Source organism: Coregonus clupeaformis, unplaced genomic scaffold (genome assembly GCF_020615455.1).
Source record: "Coregonus clupeaformis isolate EN_2021a unplaced genomic scaffold, ASM2061545v1 scaf4655, whole genome shotgun sequence".
Lineage (NCBI taxonomy): Eukaryota > Metazoa > Chordata > Actinopteri > Salmoniformes > Salmonidae > Coregonus > Coregonus clupeaformis.
In genome coordinates, this window is record NW_025538109.1 from 1 (window position 1) to 22,999 (window position 22,999).

The 22,999-nt window shown below is 46.5% G+C and overlaps 1 protein-coding gene across 1 annotated transcript; it reads left to right on the plus strand.

Annotated features, from left to right (window-relative positions):
* Positions 1–434: 434 nt before the first annotated feature.
* Positions 435–20,587, plus strand: LOC121540097 (mucin-2-like; the record flags this gene model as incomplete). Its single annotated transcript, XM_045220633.1, is given in 19 exon segments — positions 435–576; positions 579–653; positions 656–672; positions 7,652–7,808; positions 8,174–8,302; positions 8,457–8,598; positions 12,133–12,395; positions 12,485–12,977; positions 14,388–14,685; positions 14,865–15,039; positions 15,351–15,598; positions 15,974–16,157; positions 16,635–16,848; positions 17,758–17,933; positions 19,270–19,339; positions 19,501–19,601; positions 19,738–19,769; positions 20,033–20,210; positions 20,483–20,587. Coding segments are annotated over 19 exon segments (3,199 nt in total), but the record flags the coding sequence as incomplete, so codon positions are not given.
* Between the last annotated feature and the right edge of the window lie 2,412 nt (positions 20,588–22,999).

The following is a 22,999-nucleotide window of genomic DNA, read 5'->3' on the forward strand; positions in this document are numbered from 1 at the left end:
AACCCCAATTGTCTGTAGAACAGGAAGCGCTAAATCCCCTTTCTTACAGAGAACAGAGCTGAAACTATCAAAGGGGACCATGTAAGTGAGTGAACCTAGGAGTGGGCTCTCTCAGATCCAGTACTTCGAGTGAGGTCCCGCCGGTCTGTACCTGATTGTTGAGTCAGACATCGGGATCGGAGTGCTATGGGACCGCAAAACTACCGTCCGCATCATCCTGGAGCCACAGCATAGCGTAAGATTAATGTTGAAGAGTTCAAACATAGAGAGCAGAACCTTTGATGGAATAGACTTGGAATGGATGGACAAGACATCAGACACCAGTGTGCATTGTGTATTCCCTAACATTGATTGGATTTGGTACAGTTCCCACTGTGTATGTTTATCTGAGAATCCGCTGATGAGTGTGCTCTCTAACCTTGTCGTCTCTATAGGAGCAGTGTGTGGCCTGTGTGGGGACTTTAATGGAGACGGCAGAGATGATCTTCACCACGCAAGGTCAGATGATAGTCAGCAGCCCTGTGGAGTTTGCTAACAGCTGGAAGGTGTCAAGCACTTGCCCCGACGCAGAAGCAACGTCGACCCATGTGGAGCCAGACCCGACCGTCACAACTGGGCTAAGATGCAGTGCAGCATCATCAGAGGGAAGACTTTCAACTGTGCCACAAGAAGGTACAGTGCTGCAGCGTAATTGCTAGTGTACAGTGGGGAAAAAAAAAGTATTTAGTCAGCCACCAATAGTGCAAGTTCTCCCACTTAAAAAGATGAGAGAGGCCTGTAATTTTTCATCATAGGTACCACATGCACAACTATGACAGACAGAATTGAGAAAAATCCAGAAAAAATCACATTGTAGGATTTAATGCAATTTATTTGCACAATTATGTGGTGAGGAGAAATAAGTATTTGGTCACCTAAGCAAACAAGCAAGATTTCTGACTCTCACAGACCTGTAACTTCTTCTTTTAAGAGGACCCTCTGTCCTCCACTCGTTACCTGTATTAATGGCACCTGTTTGAACTTGTTATCAGTATAAAAGACACCTGCCCACAAGCTCAAACAGTCACACTCCAAACTCCACTATGGCCAAGACCAAAGAGCTGTCCAAAGGACACCAGAAACAAAATGTAGACCTGCACCAGGCTGGGAAGGGCTGAATCTGCAATAGGTAAGCAGCTTGGTTTGAAGAAATCAACTGTGGGAGCAATTATTAGGAAATGGAAGGCATACAAGACCACTGATAATCTCCCCCGATCTGGGGCTCCACGAAAGATCTCACCCCGTGGGGTCAAAATGATCACAAGACCGGTGAGCAAAATCCCAGAACCACACGGGGGGACCTAGTGAATGACCTGCAGAGAGCTGGGACCAAAGTAACAAAGCTACCATCAGTAACACACTACACCACCAGGGACTTGAAATCCTGCAGTGCCAGACGTGTCCCCCTGCTTGCCAGTACATGTCCAGGCCCGTGCTAGAGTGCATTTGGATGATCCAGAAGAGGATTGGGAGAATGTCATATGGTCAGATGAAACCAAAATAGAACTTTTTGGTAAAACTCAACTCGTGTGTGTTTGGAGGACAAAGAATGCTGAGTTGCATCCAAAGAACACCATACCTACGTGAAGCATGGGGGGTGGAAACATCATCTTTGGGGGCAGTTTTTCTGCAAGGGACCAGGGACGACTGATTCTGTAAAGGAAAGAATGAATGGGGCCATGTATGGTGAGATTTTGAGTGAAAACCTCCTTCCATCAGCAAGCGGCATTGAAGATGAAACGTGGCTGGGTCTTTCGAGTATGACAATGATCCCAAACACACCGCCCGGGGCAACGAAGGAGTGGCTTCGTAAGAAGCATTTCGAGGTCCTGGAATGGCCTAGCCAGTCTCAGATCTCAACCCCATAGAAAATCTTTGGAGGGGAGTTGAAAGTCCGTGTTGCCCAGCGACAGCCCCCAAAATGTCATCTTGTGAGGTGGATGTAGGGGTGAAGTAACAGTGACCCGAAGCTAAGTCAAAAGTTTAATAAAGACAGATCCCAAAACAAGGCACGGCCTCAAAACAAAGGGGAGGCGGGAATAATGCCGAATTACGCAAACATGCGTAAAATACACAGAACACAAACCTACACGAAAACACACATGACAGAAGTGAAATAACAACACACAACTAATCCCATACAAACACAGGGAACTAATAGGACACGTAATCATCACAAATCAGACACAGGTGCTAAGGACAGACAAAAGCAATCACACATGGAATCATCCAACGATGGCAGCTAGTACTCCGGGACGATTTAACGCTTTGCCTGCCCCGAACCAGGAGGAGGAGCGAAGTCTCGGCCAAACCGTGACAGTACCCCCTTGATGGTCAGGGCGCGACCGGCCTCGGGACGGCCAGGAGGACGCGGACCCGGGCGTGGGATGCCCATGGTGTGGAATTCTGTCAGGAGGGATGGATCGAGGATGTCCTCCTGGGCACCCAGCACCGTTCCTCCCGGACCGATTCTCCCACCCACGATATTGAGATTCACTCCTCCGGCGCCTGGAGTCCAAGATGGTCCGGACCCTGTACGCGGGACCCCCTCTCGATGTCCAAGGGGGCGGAGGGGTCTCTCCTATCTCTTCCTCTTTGAGTGGGCCAGCTACCACCGGCCTGAGAAGAGACACATGGAACGAGGGGTTAATATTTTTATATCTCTATAGGTAGTTGTAACCTGTAACACACTCGTTCAATCTTCTCAGGACTTTGAAGGGCCCCACAAACCGCCGACTCCAGCTTCCGGCAGTGGAGGCGGAGGGGCAGGTTTCGAGTCGAGAGCCAGACTCGACTCCCGGTCGTACACCGGCCTCACTGCGGTGGCGATCGCGCCGCCTTCTGTTGGACGGATGGCACGCTGCAGATGGACATGGGCAGCGTCCCACGTCTCCTCCGGAAGCGCGAATCCACTCGGCCACCGCAGGAGCCTCGATCTGGCTCTCGTGCCATGGCGCCAGGACCGGTTGATAACCTAAGGCACACTGGAAAGGTGTTAAATTGGTGGAGGAGTGGCGGAGAGAGTTCTGGGCTATCTCTGCCCAGGGGAGGAACCTCGACCACTCCTCTCCGGCCGGTCCCGGCAATGGGACCTCAAAACCTACCCACATCCTGGTTTACACGTTCCACCTGCCCATTACTCTCTGGGTGGTACCCGGAGGTAGGCTCACCGAGACCCCCAACCGTTCCATAAACGCCCTCCAAACTCTGGAGGTGAACTGGGGACCCCGGTCAGACACTATATCCTCGGGGACCCCCGAAGTGCCGGAACACATGGGTGAACAGGGCCTCAGCGGTTTGTAGGGCAGAAGGGAGACCCGGCATAGGAAGGAGACGACAGGCTTAGAAGAAACCGAGATCCATAACGACCAAAATGGTGGTATTCCCCTGGGAGGGGGGGTAGGATCGTGTAAACGAAATCTACCGAGAGGTGGGACCATGGTGGTTGTGAACGGGCAGGGGATGTGAAGCTTCCCCCTGGGCAAATGTCTAGTGCCTTACACTGGGCACACACCGAGCAGGAGGAGACATAAACCCTCACATCCTTAGCTAACGTTGGCCACCAGTATTTCAGTGCTAAGACAGTGCACGGTACCGGCCAAACTGGATGTCCAGAGGAGGGTGATGTATGAGCCCAACAAATAAGTTTTGATCACGAACCTCGAGCGGAACGTCACGTCCGCCCCGCACAGGACACTCGGGGAGTAGGGTCGGTACGCTGTGCCCGCTCGATTTCCTATCGACCTCCCACACCACCGGAGCCACCAAACAAGACTCCGGCAATATGGAAGTAGGCTCGTTAGACCTCCCTCTGTGTCATACCGCGGGACAGGGCGTCTGCCTTAGCATTCTGGGACCCCGGGATGTAGGTGATCTTGAAAACAAATCGGGTTAGGAACATGTTCCACCTAGCCTGACGAGGGTTCAATCTCCTAGCTGCCCGGATGTACTCCAGGTTACGGTGATCTGTCAGAATGAGAAAGGGTGTTGAGCCCCCTCAAGCCAATGCCTCCACACCTTTAGAGCCTGAACTACGGCTAACAGCTCCCTGTCCCCAACGTCATAGTTGCGCTCCGGGCCGAGCTGAGCTTCTTAGAGTAGAAGGCACAGGGGCGGAGTTTAGGTGGCGCGCCGGATCGTTGTGACAGGACTGCCCCAATACCCGGTCTCAGACGCGTCCACCTCTACTTGGAAGGGTAAAGAGGATCCGGGTGGCCAGCACGGGAGCGCGCAACAGGTTCTTAAGTTTAACAAATGCCCTGTTCGCCTCAGCCGACCACTGCAAACGAACCGGACCCCCTTTAGTAGAGATGTAATGGGAGCTGCAACCTGTCCAAAACCCCCGAATAAACCTCCGGTAGTAATTAGCAAAACCCAAGAACCGCTGCACCTCTTTTACAGTAGTTGGAGTTTGCCAATTACGCACGGCCGATACCCGGTCTACCTCTATCTCCACACCAGACGCGGACAACCGATAACCCAAAAAGGAGACGGACTCCCTGGAAGAACAGGCATTTCTCTGCCTTGACATACAAGTCATGCTCCAACAGTCTTCTCAACACTCGGCGCACCTGGGCTACATGCTCCAGCTCGTGTAGCAGAGTACACTAGGATGTCGACAATGTAAACTACTACACCCTGCCCTATGCATGTCCGGAAAATCCTCAACAAAGGATTGGAAGACTGAAGGAGCATTCATTAACCCGTATGGCATGACGAGATACTCGTAAGACCCGAGGTTGTGCTAAATGCTGTCTTCCATTCATCCCCCCTAATGCGCACCAGATTATACGCGCTCCTGAGATCTAACTTTGTGAAGAAGCGCGCGTCACGTAATGACTCCGTCATCGTCGCAATCAGTGGCAGTGGGTAGCTGTATTTAACTGTAATCTGATTGAGACTACGGTAGTCAATACACGGACGCAATCCCCCCATCCTTCTTCTTCACAAAGAAGAAACTTGAGGAAACCGGGAAGTAGAGGGCGTATGTATCCCTGTGCCAAGGACTCGGCTAGATTGCGTCTCCATAGCCGCGGTCTCCTCTTGAGACAGGGGATACACACGACTCCTGGGAAAAGCTGCTCGGTCTGAGATTTATCGCACAGTCCACCTGTCTATGAGGAGGTAGCCGTGCTGCCCTGAGATTTACTGAACGCAAGTGCTAAATCCTCATACTGGGGGAATGCGCAGTGCGGGCACTTGGTTCGGACTCTCTACCGAGGTCGCCCCAAGGAAACACCTAGACATCTCCCTACACACTGGGCAGACCACTCATAAGAGCCCTCTGTTGCCACGCTTATGGTAGGATCATGGGTGCTTAACCAGGAAGTCCCAACACCACGGGTACGCAGGAGAATCAATCAGATAAAACTGAATGATCTCCTCGTGACCTCCTGTGTTGTCATCGTCAGTGGTGCTGTGACCTCCTGATCAGACCCGACCCCAACGGCCGGCTGTCACAAGGTGTGGACAGGAAACGGAGTTTCTACCGGCCGAAGGGGGAATCCTAACCTACCACAAAATGCCCGATCAGTAAAGTTCCCAGCAGCGCCTGAATCTACTAGCGCCTTATGCTGGGAATGAGGTGCCACCTGTGGAAATCTCACAGGAATATTCATGTGACCAACAGAAAGCTCTGGGTAAGTGGGGCGCCTGCTTACCTGAAATGACTCCCCAGTGCGCGGCCTGTCGTCACCCCTCTCCCAAGAGACCCTCCCCAGCACCTGGCCGCGGTGTGCCCTCCACGACCGCAGGTGGTGCAGGGGATGGCTCCCCCTCGGGTTCCCTCTCCTCTCTCTCTAGCGCCAGCACCCCCGATCTCCATAGGAATAGGCTCGGAGGTGCTGGAGGGCTGAAAATGACGACCCCACTCGGGACGTCCGCGGGTGGCCAGCAGGGTGTCTAGACGGATGGAAATGTCCACCAACTGGTCGAATGACAAGTTGGTGTCCCTGCAGGCCAGCTCATGACGAACGTCCTCTCGTAGGCTACACCTGTAGTGGTCGGTGAGGGCCCTCTCATTCCACCCCGCATCCGCTGCGCTAGTGTCCGAACTCCAGTGCGAACTCCTGGGCGCTCCTCTTCTCCTGTCGGAGGTGGAACAGACGCTCTCCCGCCGCTTTACCTTCCGGTGGATGATCGAAGACAGTCCTGAAGCGGCGGGAAAACTCCGCGTAGGTGATGGTTGCGGCGTCTTTTCCCCTCCATTCGGCGTTGGCCCATTCCAACGCCTTGCCGGATAGACAGGAGATGAGGGCGGAGACGCCCGTATCCCGAGGGCGCCGGGCGTACAGTAGCCAGGTACAGTTCCACCTGTAGCAGAAATCCCTGACACCCGGCTGCAGAACCGTCATATGCCCCCGGGAGCGAGAGCCGAATACCACTGGGTTCCGGTGCTGAGAGAGGAGGACTGGCCGTTGGTGATGGGGATAGTGGGTGATGGCGTGGGCACCTCCCTAGTCACCAAACGACTCAGCTTGCTGGACACTTCGTCTATGGCGGTCTCAAGTTGCTGGAACAAGATGTCGTGAAGCGTATCCGTTCATCCAGCAACCTGGATGTCGCCACTGCTCCTGATGACTCCAGAATGGTGTGTTGTTCTGTCATCTTGTGAGGTGGATGTGGGGTGAAGTCAGGCGCAGGACACCGAGCTAAGTCCAAAAGTTTAATAAAGACAGATCCCAAAAAACAAGGCACGGCCTCTAAAACAAAGGAGGCGGAATAATGCCCTAATTACGCAAAACATGCGTAAAATACACAGAACAGCAAAACCCTACACGAAAACACACATGACAGGCGAAATAACAACACACAACTAATCCATACAAACACAGGGAACTAATAGGACACGTAATCATCACAAATCAGACACAGGTGCTAAGGACAGACAAAAGCAATCACACATGGAATCATCCAACGATGGCAGCTAGTACTCCGGGGGACGACGAACGCCTTTGCCTGCCCGAACCAGGAGGAGGAGCAGTCTCGGCCGAAACCGTGACACAAAACATCACTGCTCTAGAGGAGATCTGCATGGAGGAATGGGCCAAAATACCAGCAACAGTGTGTGAAAACCTTGTGAAGACTTACAGAAAACGTTTGACCTGTGTCATTGCCAACAAAGGGTATATAACAAAGTATTGAGAAACTTTTGTTATTGACCAAATACTTATTTTCCACCATAATTTGCAAATAAATTCATTAAAAATCATACAATGTGATTTTCTGGATTTTTTTTCCTCATTTTGTCTGTCATAGTTGACGTGTACCTATGATGAAAATTACAGACCTCTCTCATCTTTTTAAGTGGGAGAACTTGCACAATTGGTGGCTGACTAAATACTTTTTTTCCCCACTGTATATACGATACAATTATAAACCCAGTGAAAGTATCAGACAGGGCACTGAAAGACTGGTGGACAGTCCAACTCCTGAACCAAAAAAATGCACCCAAATCGTTTCAAGTCGTCAACTTTTTTTGTCGTCCGCAATGATGTTATTCATGAACACGTCTGTTGTTATATGTGTTTTGAAAAATGCTCCAATAAACAAATCAAATGAAAAGATACAGTATTTGTGCATCATGTGTGTTCTCTCTGTATGTGTTTTACAGGTAGACCCTGCTCCATTCTTTGAGAACTGTGTGAAAGATTCCTGTGCCTGTGATACTGGCGGAGACTGTGAATGTTTCTGTACAGCTGTAGCAGCCTACGCCCAGGCCTGCACCGAAGCTGGAGTGTGTGTTGCATGGAGAACACCAGAGATTTGTCGTAAGTACAACAAAATATTTGTTGGTTCATTATGCCTGTGTATTCCACTGTTTGACTGTCAGGCTTGGCATTGAAATTATCCAACATATCTGGTGTAATATGACTGGGTTTAATTTACAATGCTAAGTAAATGAATATGTTGTTGAAAGAACACAAACTCGGTGACGATATGATGATGTGGATCTAAAGTATGTTAGCTTGTTGGTTTAAACAGATACCTTAATGTGTAACGTTATAGTGTACCACTGTTGACCAGGGTACCTAGGGTTCTAATAAAGAGTTATGCACTTCATAGGGAATAGGGTGCCATTTGCTGAGGGCATGCAATGTGTATTCAGTGTATGAACCTGTTTTCCCTTTTGTAGCTGTGTTCTGTGACTACTACAACGATCCAGGTGAATGTGAATGGCATTACAGCCCTTGCCATACACCTTGCTTCAAGACCTGTCTGAATCCAAATGGGACCTGTAGCAACCCTATTCCCAATCTGGAAGGTGAGGCAGCATGCTATTTGATTTGACTGGCAGCAGCCTGTATTTCTGTTACATATGCCCTTATTTACTAAGTATGAATATGTTTTTTGACCTTCAACTTTATTAAATGTAATAACTAATTCAAAGCAACTTAATCACACTGTCTTCTTTATAGGTTGTTACCCACAATGCCCTCCAGATATGCCTATATTTGATGAAGCGACTGGGGAGTGTGTTGAGGAGTGTAATGAAACAACAACAACAACAGCACCAACACCAACTACCCCCCAGACAACCACACCACAAACAACAACACCGTGGACACCAACAACTACCACTTTGACAACAGAACCTCCAACAACACCAACTACAACACCACCACCAACTACAACACCAATACCACCACCAACAACAACAACAACACCAATACCACCAACAACAACATCAATACCACCAACAACCACACCAAGACCATCACCACCAACAACAACAACAACCACACCACCACCACCAACAACAACAACAACCACACCAATGCCACCAACAACAACAACCACAACAATACCAACAACAACCACACCAATACCACCACCAACAACAACCACACCAATACCACCAACAACAACAACCACACCAACACCACCAACAACCACACCAATACCACCAACAACAACCACACCAATACCACCAACAACAACAACCACACCAACACCACCAACAACCACACCAATACCACCAACAACAACAACCACACCAATACCAACAACAACAACCACACAAATACCACCAACAACAACAACCACACCAACACCACCAACAACCACACCAATACCACCAACAACAACCACACCAATACCACCACCAACAACAACCACACCAACACCACCAACAACAACAACCACACCAATACCACCAACAACAACAACCACACCAATACCAACAACAACAACCACACCAACACCACCAACAACAACAACCACACCAATACCACCAACAACCACACCAATACCACCAACAGCAACAACAACACCCACACCAATACCACCACCAACAACAACAACAACAACCACACCAATACCACCAACAACAACAACAACAACAACCACACCAATACCACCACCACCAACAACAACAACAACCACACCAATACCACCAACAACAACAACCACACCAATACCACCAACAACAACCACACCAATACCACCAACAACAACCACACCAATACCACCAACAACAACAACCACACAAATACCACCAACAACAACAACCACACCAACACCACCAACAACCACACCAATACCACCAACAACAACAACCACACCAATACCACCCACAACAACCACACCAATACCACCAACAACAACAACCACACCAATACCACCACCAACAACAACAACAACCACACCAATACCACCAACAACAACCACACCAATACCAACAACAACAACCACACCAACACCACCAACAACAACCACACCAATACCACCAACAACAACAACAACCACACCAATACCACCAACAACAACCACACCAATACCACCAACAACAACCACACCAATACCACCAACAACAACAACCACACCAAAACCACCAACAACAACAACAACAACCACACCAATACCACCAACAACAACCACACCAATAACACCAACAACAACAACCACACCAGTACCACCAACAACAACAACACCAATACCACCAACAACAACAACCACACCAACACCACCAACAACCACACCAATACCACCAACAACAACCACACCAATACCACCAACAACAACAACCATACCAACACCACCAACAACCACACCAATACCACCAACAACAACAACCACACCAATACCACCAACAACAACCACACCAATACCACCAACAACAACAACAACAACCACACCAACACCACCAACAACCACACCAATACCACCAACAACAACCACACCAATACCACCACCAACAACAACCACACCAACACCACCAACAACAACAACCACACCAATACCACCAACAACAACAACCACACCAATACCAACAACAACAACCACACCAATACCACCAACAACAACAACCACACCAATACCACCAACAACCACACCAATACCACCAACAGCAACAACAACACCCACACCAATACCACCAACAACAACAACAACAACAACAACCACACCAATACCACCAACAACAACAATAACCACACCAATACCACCACCACCAACAACAACAACAACCACACCAATACCACCAACAACAACAACCACACCAATACCACCAACAACAACCACACCAATACCACCAACAACAACCACACCAATACCACCAACAACAACAACCACACCAATACCACCAACAACAACAACCACACCAACACCACCAACAACCACACCAATACCACCAACAACAACAACCACACCAATACCACCAACAACAACCACATCAATACCACCACCAACAACAACCACACCAATACCACCACCAACAACAACAACAACCACACCAATACCACCAACAACAACCACACCAATACCAACAACAACAACCACACCAATACCACCAACAACAACCACACCAATACCACCAACAACAACAACCACACCAATACCACCAACAACAACCACACCAATACCACCAACAACAACAACAACCACACCAATACCACCACCAACAACAACCACACCAATACCACCAACAACAACAACAACCACACCAATACCACCAACAACAACCACACCAATACCACCAACAACAACCACACCAATACCACCAACAACAACAACAACCACACCAATACCACCAACAACAACCACACCAATACCACCAACAACAACCACACCAATACCACCAACAACAACAACCACACCAATACCACCACCAACAACAACAACAACAACAACAACAACCACACCAATACCACCAACAACAACCACACCAATACCACCAACAACAACAACCACACCAGTACCACCAACAACAACAACACCAATACCACCAACAACAACAACCACACCAATACCACCAACAACATCCACGCCAATACCACCAACAACAACCACACCAAAACCAACAACAACAACCACACCAATACCACCAACAACAACAACAACAACAACCACACCAACAACAACACCAATACCAACAACAACTACCCCCCAGACAACAGAGCCACCAACTACTCCTTGTATTCCTACTTGTGAGTGGTCAGAATGGTATGATGAAGATGATGATAAAGATAAGAGTGACTGGGAAACGTATTGGAATATCACACAGAGTGGAAAACAAGTGTGTGAAGATCCACAGGATATTGAATGTGTAGCTACAGACTATCCTAATACGAGCTTAGAGGACTTTGTAGCTGAGACAGGCCAAGTTGTAGAGTGCAATGTTGACTTTGGTTTAATATGTGAACAAAATAAACAGACTCAGAGACCCTTTAAGTGCAAGAACTATAAGATTCGAGTCCTCTGTTGTGTTATATGTATCTCAACAACAAAACCACCCACAACAACCCCAACGACAACCGAAATATCAACATCTGAAAAACCAACCACAACCCCCAGGACAACTGAAGAACCAACCACAACCCCTCCTGTCACAGTCACCACAACCACTAAAGCTCCTACAACAACACATAAACCAACAACTACCACAGAAGCCACAACTCTACCCACAACCCCCAGGACAACTGAAGAACCAACCACAACCCCCAGGACAACTGAAGAACCAACCACAACCCCTCCTGTCACAGTCACCACAACCACTAATGCTCCTACAACAACACATAAACCAACAACTACCACAGAAGCCACAACTCTACCCACAACCCCCAGGACAACTGAAGAACCAACCACAACCCCCAGGACAACTGAAGAACCAACCACAACCCCTCCTGTAAACCATAAAGCTCCTACAACAACACCTAAACCATCAACTACCAAAGAAGCCACAACTCTACCCACAACCCCCAGGACAACTGAAGAACCAACCACAACCCCCAGGACAACTGAAGAACCAACCACAACCCCTCCTGTCACAGTCACCACAACCACTAAAGCTCCTACAACAACACATAAACCATCAACTACCACAGAAGCCACAACTCTACCCACAACCCCCAGGACAACTGAAAAACCAACCACAACCCCCAGGACAACAGAAGAACCAACCACAACCCCCCGGACAACTGAAGAACCAACCACAACCCCCGGACAACTGAAGAACCAACCACAACCCCCAGGACAACTGAAGAACCAACCACAACCCCTCCTGTCACAGTCACCACAACCACTAAAGCTCCTACAACAACACCTAAACCATCAACTACCACAGAAGCCACAACTCTACCCACAACCCCCAGGACAACTGAAGAACCAACCACAACCCCCAGGACAACTGAAGAACCAACCACAACCCCCAGGACAACTGAAGAACCAACCACAACCCCTCCTGTCACAGTCACCACAACCACTAAAGCTCCTACAACAACACCTAAACCATCAACTACCACAGAAGCCACAACTCTACCCACAACCCCCAGGACAACTGAAGAACCAACCACAACCCCCAGGACAACTGAAGAACCAACCACAACCCCTCCTGTCACAGTCACCACAACCACTAAAGCTCCTACAACAACACCTAAACCATCAACTACCACAGAAGCCACAACTCTACCCACAACCCCCAGGACAACTGAAGAACCAACCACAACCCCTCCTGTCACAGTCACCACAACCACTAATGCTCCTACAACAACACCTAAACCATCAACTACCACAGAAGCCACAACTCTACCCACAACCCCCAGGACAACTGAAGAACCAACCACAACCCCCAGGACAACTGAAGAACCAACCACAACCCCCAGGACAACTGAAGAACCAACCACAACCCCCAGGACAACTGAAGAACCAACCACAACCCCCAGGACAACTGAAGAACCAACCACAACCCCCAGGACAACTGAAGAACCAACCACAACCCCTCCTGTCACAGTCACCACAACCACTAATGCTCCTACAACAACAACTAAACCATCAACTACCACAGAAGGCAAAACTCTACCCACAACCCCCAGGACAACTGAAGAACCAACCACAACCCCCAGGACAACTGAAGAACCAACCACAACCCCCAGGACAACTGAAGAACCAACCACAACCCCTCCTGTCACAGTCACCACAACCACTAAAGCTCCTACAACAACACCTAAACCATCAACTACCACAGAAGCCACAACTCTACCCACAACCCCCAGGACAACTGAAGAACCAACCACAACCCCCAGGACAACTGAAGAACCAACCACAACCCCCAGGACAACTGAAGAACCAACCACAACCCCCAGGACAACTGAAGAACCAACCACAACCCCCAGGACAACTGAAGAACCAACCACAACCCCTCCTGTCACAGTCACCACAACCACTAAAGCTCCTACAACAACACCTAAACCATCAACTACCACAGAAGCCACAACTCTACCCACAACCCCCAGCACAACTGAAGAACCAACCACAACCCCCAGGACAACTGAAGAACCAACCACAACCCCTCCTGTCACAGTCACCACAACCACTAAAGCTCCTACAACAACACCTAAACCATCAACTACCACAGAAGCCACAACTCTACCCACAACCCCCAGGACAACTGAAGAACCAACCACAACCCCCAGGACAACTGAAGAACCAACCACAACCCCCAGGACAACTGAAGAACCAACCACAACCCCCAGGACAACTGAAGAACCAACCACAACCCCCAGGACAACTGAAGAACCAACCACAACCCCTCCTGTCACAGTCACCACAACCACTAATGCTCCTACAACAACACCTAAACCATCAACTACCACAGAAGCCACAACTCTACCCACAGCCCCCAGCACAACTGAAGAACCAACCACAACCCCCAGGACAACTGAAGAACCAACCACAACCCCTCCTGTCACAGTCACCACAACCACTAAAGCTCCTACAACAACACCTAAACCATCAACTACCACAGAAGCCACAACTCTACCCACAACCCCCAGGACAACTGAAGAACCAACCACAACCCCCAGGACAACTGAAGAACCAACCACAACCCCCAGGACAACTGAAGAACCAACCACAACCCCCAGGACAACTGAAGAACCAACCACAACCCCCAGGACAACTGAAAAACCAACCACAACCACCCCTGTCACAGTCACCACAACCACTAATGCTCCTACAACAACATCTAAACCATCAACTACCACAGAAGCCACAACTCTAATGACAACCACATCAGCAACAACCCATGAATCAGTTGTCACTGGTCCAACATTGGCACCTCCAACAACAGAAAGCCAAGTCGGTCCAACACCAACCACAACTGGAACACCAACCCCACCACCAATCACTTGTCCTGAGTGGGACAAAGTGGTAAGTACCTCAATATAACTATCACATAATCAACTGGGCTCCCGTAACTTCGGTAACACAGAGCCAACATTTGATGTCAAAGAGGTCGAAAAGTCCTTTCAGAGACTTAATAACTGAGTCCTGTGTGTATTATGAAAGATCTCTGATGACGTGTCATTTTCTTTCTCTCTAAACATCAGCAAAATGAAACTTTCTGGCTCTGCAACTGCACATTGGCCAGATGCATTGAAAACAACACCATTGAGATAATTCCATATAAATGCCCAGAGCCTGAGCCAATCACATGTGCCAATGGCAAGAAACCAGTGCTACAGTGGGATGAATTCTACTGCTGCCAACGCTTCGTGTGTGACTGTGAGTACTGAAAGATTCTTCTTCTTCTTCTTCTTCTTCTTCTTCTTCTTCTTCTTCTTCTTCTTCTTCTTCTTCTTCTTCTTCTTCTTCTTCTTCTTCTTCTTCTTCTTCTTCTTCTTCTTCTTCTTCTTCTTCTTCTTCTTCTTCTTCTCCTCCTCTGACCTGGTCAAGAAGGTAGATGGCGCTGTCCAGTTTCTGTAACTAATAACATACACACCCATATCACTGACATAAATATTTACTTCATACATTTGTTTTGACAGAGGATCATAATGTCTGTCTGCTTCATAACATGTTTATTTTTATTACAGGCGTCTGTGAGGGTTGGGGAGACCCCCATTACATCACCTTCGACGGGCTCTTCTACAGCTTCCAAGGGAACTGTACCTATGTGCTGATGGAGGAGATGAAGCCGCGTCACAACTTTAAGATCTACATCGACAATGTCAACTGTGATCCCACCGAGGATGTGTCCTGTCCTCGAGCCATCATCGTGTCCTATCGCTCAACAGTCATAACACTGAAGAATCACAACCTCATTGGAGCTGCTCAGTTGGAGGTAACTCAAGTGGGGAAACTGGCTCAGAAATCAACATGAGCAATTAAGGCCATACACATTGAATGGCTGGATTTGGGGCCTGAGGGAATGAAAATTAGAAAATTAAAGACAATTCTCTTCCATTCTTTCATTATCTGAACTTAATTGTGCATTAGTTCTCAACATCAGTAGTTTTAATTGATACAAAATATGAATTTTGATTTTCTCCATCAACTTAATTCAACCTGTAATGTCATGATATTAGTCAGCATTGCGATCACCTTGCCTTTCTTTAAGAGGTCCTAATGATTGATTGATCTCTCTCTTCCATCCTTCTCTATCCCTCCTTCTCTGCTTCTCTCTTTCATCCGTCTCTCCCTGCCGTCTGTCTTTCAGGCTCTTATTGATGGAGTTTCCCTGAGACTACCCTTCAAACGAAACGGTGTGAAGGTGATGACCTCTGGTATCAACATGGTCTTGGAGATTGCACATCTCCAGGTGGTAGTTACCTTTGGTGTCACTGGCTTCAGCGTCAACCTTCCTTGGCAACACTTTGGCAACAATACACAGGGACATTGTGGTAAGGACTTATTTTCCTCAAACTATGTATCTTTTGCATTTAAACACACGGCTATAAGAGCTGAGAAATTATTGTGAATCACTTAACTTAAACAGAGACCGGTCATTTGGAATTCTGAGCATGGTGTGAGAAAGCCTAATGGAATAGTCTTTGAATTGATGGAAATCATTTATCCAAGGTTGGAGGTGAACAACTAGCCTAGTCCCAGATCAGTTTGGGTTATTTTTACCAAAATCCTATGGTTGTTGTCAGATGTCAACCGTAGGGTTTGGCAAGACAGCACAAACTGATCAGGGACCGGGCTAGCAAACAATGGTTTGGGCTTTCCCGTCTGATGTCTGTGTCTGATATTTGTATTGTATGAGCTGTACTAAATGTGAGAGAGCTCCAACAAAGATTTCCAATGTATGTGTTATTTTTAATAGCTGCAAATGGCAAATCAACTACTTGAACCTTAACTGTATGCATCTCTTTCAGGAACATGCAACAACAACCAGGCAGATGACTGCATGCTGCCTGGAGGTCAGCTGGTGGAGAACTGTGCTGTGATGGCAGACTACTGGCCAGCCCAGGATCTCTACCAGCCCGACTGCCCTGTGCCACCTGGAATCCCCACCAACTCTCCTCTCCCTGAACCCACACAGAAGCCATGCAAGCCAGAGTCCTCTGTCTGTGATCTCCTGAAGGACAGGTAAACCTCCCCAAAGGCACTGTTATCTCCTGAAGGACAGGTAAACCTCCCTAAAGGCACTGTGATCTCCTGAAGGACAGGTAAACCTCCCTAAAGGCACTGTGATCTCCTGAAGGACAGGTAAACCTCCCTATAGGCACTGTGATCTCTTGAAGGACAGGTAAACCTCCCTACAGGCACTGTTATCTCCTGAAGGACAGGTAAACCTCCCCAAAGGCACTGTGATCTCCTGAAGGACAGGTAAACCTCCCTAAAGGCACTGTGATCTCCTGAAGGACAGGTAAACCTCCCTACAGGCACTGTTATCTCTTGAAGGACAGGTAAACCTCCCTACAGGCACTGTGATCTCCTGGAAGACAGGAGGGGGATGAATATCATTATATAATATGTGTAAAGTATACCCTCCAGCTGCAGCGTATGCCCACACATACTGTCTTGAGAATATTAGGCATACCTATTTCAAAATAGGCCATCATCACGATCCATCTGAATGATCATTCTTCACGTTTTACGGTGAAACGTCCAAACTGCATCTGCATGCCAATAATTTGATCTCAATCAGTTTCATGGGAATATGAATTTAGGCCAGCTACTCCATTGAACAGTCTGACAGGAGTGGCCAGCTGCTCCATTGAACAGTCTGACAGGAGTGGCCAGCTACTCCATTGAACAGTCTGACAGGAGTGGCCAGCTACTCCATTGAACAGTCTGACAGGAGTGGCCAGCTAATCCAACTGTCAACAATCTAACTTATCACAGACTAAATTCTCACGTGCAATAATATAGCTCGATACCCCTAAACTATACATAGAAGTGTGTTTTATGTCTGACAGAAACATATATGATTCCTACAGTGTATCTGGAAGGTCCGTTTCTCATACAGCTTCATCTCTGTTTTTCAATCCACAGCGTTTTTGCAGCCTGTCATCCATTTGTCTCACCTGACAACTTCTACCAGGGCTGTGTCTATGACAGCTGCCACGTGTCCAACCCTGCGGTGGAGTGCACCAGTCTGCAGACATACGCTGCTGCCTGCGCCCAGTTTGGAGTCTGCATCTACTGGAGAAACCACACCACGCTATGTGGTAGGCTTACTGTACTTGTTGGAAAAGTCCAGACTCAACATGTTAAATGGGACTCACCTAATAAGGATAGATAAATGAGTCCACCATGGAAGAGACAGGAAGTACTGTGTAGATGACCAGAAACCAGGAACTGTGTAGATGAGACCAGGAGCAATACTGTACTAACAGAACGTAGTATGTGTTGTAGATGACCACAGAATAGAGAAGGGGGACGTCTATTTGTAAATATATGATTATTGCATTTTCATATTTGACAAATTATGACGGAGAGAGTGGGCATCCTTGTCTGGTTCCCCTTTGTAATGTGTAATATAAAAATAACTACTTTTTATTTATTCTAGCTTGGGGCTTCAGTCCCACAATCAACTGATTGTAAATAATTAGTCCGAATATTACATTTTCCCATGGTGATAACCTAACTCTCATTGCCATACTATTCAATCAATCAATCAATCAAATGTATTTAAAAAGCACTTTTTACATCAGCAGTTGTCACAAATTGCTTATACAGAAATCCGGCCTAAAACCCCAAACAGCAAGAAATGCAGATGTAGAAGCACAGTGGCTAGGAAAAACTCCCTAGAAAGGCAGGAACCTATGAAGAAACCTAGAGAGGATCCAGGCTCTGAGGGGTGGCTAGTCCTCTTCTGGCTGTGCTGGGTGGAGATTATAACAGTACATGGCCATTAAGGCCAGATTGTTCTTCAAGATGTTCAAACTTTCATAGATAACCAGCAGGATCAAATAATAATCACAGTGGGTATAGAGGGTGCAACAGGTCAGTACATCAGGAGTAAATGTCAGTTGGTTTTTCATAACCGAGCATTCACAGGTTGAGACAGCAGGTGCAGGTAGAGAGAGAGATAGAGAGAGAGAGAGAGAGAGAGAGAGAGAGAGAGAGAGAGAGAGAGAGAGAGAGAGAGAGAGAGAGAGAGAGAGAGAGAGAGCGAGAGAGGGTTGAAACAGCAGGTCCGGGACAAGGTAGCACGTCCGGTGAACAGGTCAGTGTTCCATAGTCACAGACAGAAAAGCAGAAACTGGATCTGCAGCACGACCAGGTGGACTGGGGACAGGCACAGACAGGAGTCGTCAGGCCAGGTAGTCCTGAGGCATGGTCCTAGGGCTCAGGTCCTCCGGGAGGGGAGAGAGAGAGAGAGAATTAGAGGGAGCATACCTAAGATCACACAGGACACCAAACAAGACAGTGGAATTATACCAGATAGGACAGACTGACTCTAGCCCCCCCGGCATATAGACTATTGCAGTATATGTACTGGAGACTGAGACAGTGGGGGTCGGGTGACACTATTGACTGAGTTGAATCTTTCTGCAACAGCCAGCGACTGCCCAGTTGACAAAGTCTACAAGCCCTGCGGTCCTGCCGAACAGCCAACCTGTGACGACAAGTAGGTTTCTATTCAGATAGTGGCTAGCACAAAATAATCCTTGCTTTCATGTGTTATATTAACTGACATAAGCAACGTTATAACGGTCAAATAAGACAACAAGTTATAGAGTTGCTGTAAATAGGAAATAGGAGTAGTCACTGTAATGTTGTGTTCTACAGTCCAGACGAGTCTAGGATGAACGTCACCACAGAAGGCTGCTTCTGTCCTGATGGGATGAAACTCTTCAACAAGGACTCAGGGATCTGTGTCGATAAGTGTGGTGAGTGTTCCCAGTTACTGCCATTGGTCCATTTCATGTTGATGACACAGAGAAGTTCATTAGGGCTAAGCCTTTTCAAGGATGTTTCAGGTTCATGAACGTTCTACTAAATTGTGGTGTTTGTGTTTTTTCGTAGGATGCATTGATCCTGAAGGTGTTCCGCGAGAGGTAAGTTAGGCCTTTTGATTTTGATTCATCGTTATTCTATTGTATTATTTCATATAGGCTCATTCCTGTTATCTAGTACACTGGCTCTGTCATGGATGACGCCAGAGGTCTCTATGAGGACCTACTTACAGTGTCCACATTGTCTGCAACCCAAATGGACTCCTATGCCTCATATTTAGCACCCTATGCCCTATTTAGTGCACTGCGTTTGACCAAACCCACTGATAGAATCACACTCCCTTCTTGTTGCATCCTCATCACAGTTCAACGAGAGGTTTGAGTACAAGTGCCAGGATTGCGTTTGTAAGGAGTCCACCAAGATTGTGAGCTGTGAACCCAAGGTCTGCTCCAAACCCCCAGTAGAGATATGCACTGGTCCAGGCTTCGTATATGTCAACCAAACCGATCCATCCGATCCATGCTGCTCCAGCCTCGTCTGCCGTAAGGAGCCCCCAACACTTTTTTAACCATACATATTATACTCAGCTCTATTTCACACTATTGCACTGACCCGAACCGTACTATGCTGGCTTGGATACGTTCTTTTCACATTGTCCTTTTCCAGCACGGTTCCAGGAACTATGGAGGATGTGTATCCAGGCCAGTGGCGTAAAGCTCTGCTCAGCTCAGTAGTGTTAAAAAGACCCACATAGTAAAGACATGAATCAGCTCATGTTATTATGTCCATACAATCTTATTGTTTCTCCTCCTAGGTTGTGACAGCAGCACTTGCCCGCCTACCAACATGAACTGTCCTATTGGGTTCCTGCCAGTGGTTTCTGTCCCTGAGGGAAAATGCTGTGCAGAGCATACATGTGGTATGGTCTATTTACCATATATCTAGACTATCTACATGTGGTATGGTCTATTTACCATATATCTAGACTATCTACATGTGGTATGGTCTATTTACCATATATCTAGACTATCTAGACTATCTACATGTGGTATGGTCTATTTACCATATATCTAGACTATCTACATGTGGTATGGTCTATTTACCATATATCTAGACTATCTAGACTATCTACATGTGGTATGGTCTATTTACCATATATCTAGACTATCTAGACTATCTACATGTGGTATGGTCTATTTACCATATATCTAGACTATCTACATGTGGTATGGTCTATTTACCATATATCTAGACTATCTAGACTATCTACATGTGGTATGGTCTATTTACCATATATCTAGACTATCTAGACTATCTACATGTGGTATGGTCTATTTACCATATATCTAGACTATCTACATGTGGAATGGTCTATTTACCATATATCTAGACTATCTAGACTATCTACATGTGGTATGGTCTATTTACCATATATCTAGACTATCTACATGTGGTATGGTCTATTTACCATATATCTAGACTATCTACATGTGGTATGGTCTATTTACCATATATCTAGACTATCTACATGTGGTATGGTCTATTTACCATATATCTAGACTATCTACATGTGGTATGGTCTATTTACCATATATCTAGACTATCTAGACTATCTACATGTGGTATGGTCTATTTACCATATATCTAGACTATCTACATGTGGTATGGTCTATTTACCATATATCTAGACTATCTACATGTGGTATGGTCTATTTACCATATATCTAGACTATCTAGACTATCTACATGTGGTATGGTCTATTTACCATATATCTAGACTATCTACATGTGGTATGGTCTATTTACCATATATCTAGACTATCTAGACTATCTACATGTGGTATGGTCTATTTACCATATATCTAGACTATCTACATGTGGTATGGTCTATTTACCATATATCTAGACTATCTAGACTATCTACATGTGGTATGGTCTATTTACCATATATCTAGACTATCTACATGTGTTATGGTCTATTTACCATATATCTAGACTGTCTACATGTGGTATGGTCTATTTACCATATATCTAGACTATCTAGACTATCTACATGTGGTATGGTCTATTTACCATATATTTAGACTATCTACATGTGGTATGGTCTATTTACCATATATCTAGACTATCTAGACCAGGGGTGTCAAACTCATTTTAGCTCAGGGGCCACATGGAGGAAAATCTATTCCCAAGTGGGCCGGACCGGAAAAATCATGGTATATATAACTTAAAAACAACAACTTCAGATTGTTTTCTTTGTTTTAATACGATCAACATACAACATAAAGCTGGAGCCTGAGGACAGTGTGTCCAAAATAGTACAAGCACAACATCACTATTAATCATAAAACACGTCAAGTTTATTTGAAAATTCTAAAGAAAAAGAACACACAAACACACAATGCCTCAGTGATTAACAGAACTGAAATGAAATCCTGTTCCCCAAACAAGTGCAAGAACCACAGAGTCAAGAATAGGTTAAATATACAAATAAAATAAAATCAATTAAAAACAATAGCACATCAACATAAAAACATATAAACATAAAGCTGGAGCCTGAGGACAGTGTCCAAAAGCACAACATCACTATTAATCATAAAACACCTCAAGTTATTTGAAAGTTCTGAGGACAAAGAACACACAAACACACAATGCCTCAGTGATTCACAGAAGTATATCACAGATCACAGAACTATATCAGGGTGTCATTTCTCAGGCAGAAATGTAGATACAAATAATGAAATCCTGTTCCCCAAACAAGTGCAAGAACCACAGAGTCAAGAATAGGTTAAATATACAAATAAAATAAAATAAATTAAAAACAATAGCACATCAACATAAAAACATATAAACATAAATCTGAAAGCGTTGCTCAAACTCCCGTAACAGTCCAGTTATTTTATCTTTGAACCGCTTCATGTCTGCCACATGTTGGGTCGCGCACACATTTTTCAGACAGGGGAAGTGAGCTGCATCACCACCGGCAAGTTGCGTCTCCCATAATGACAGCTTCAACTTGAAAGAACGTATGCTGTCATAATACTGCGTGACAACTTTGTTGCGCCCTTGCAGCTGTTTGTTCAAGTTATTCAGGTGCTCTGTAACATCCACCATAAATGCAAGGTCCGGCATCCATTCTGCGGAATGAAATTCTAACACTGGTTTGCCCTTTTCTTCCATGAACTGTTCAATTTCTTCTCGTAAATCAAAGAAACGCCTCAGCACAGCACCTCGGCTTAACCATCTTACCTCAGTGTGGTATGGCAGGCCATAGATGTGGTCTTTCTCTCTGAGAAGGCTGTCAAACTGACGGTGAAAATAAATGACTTTA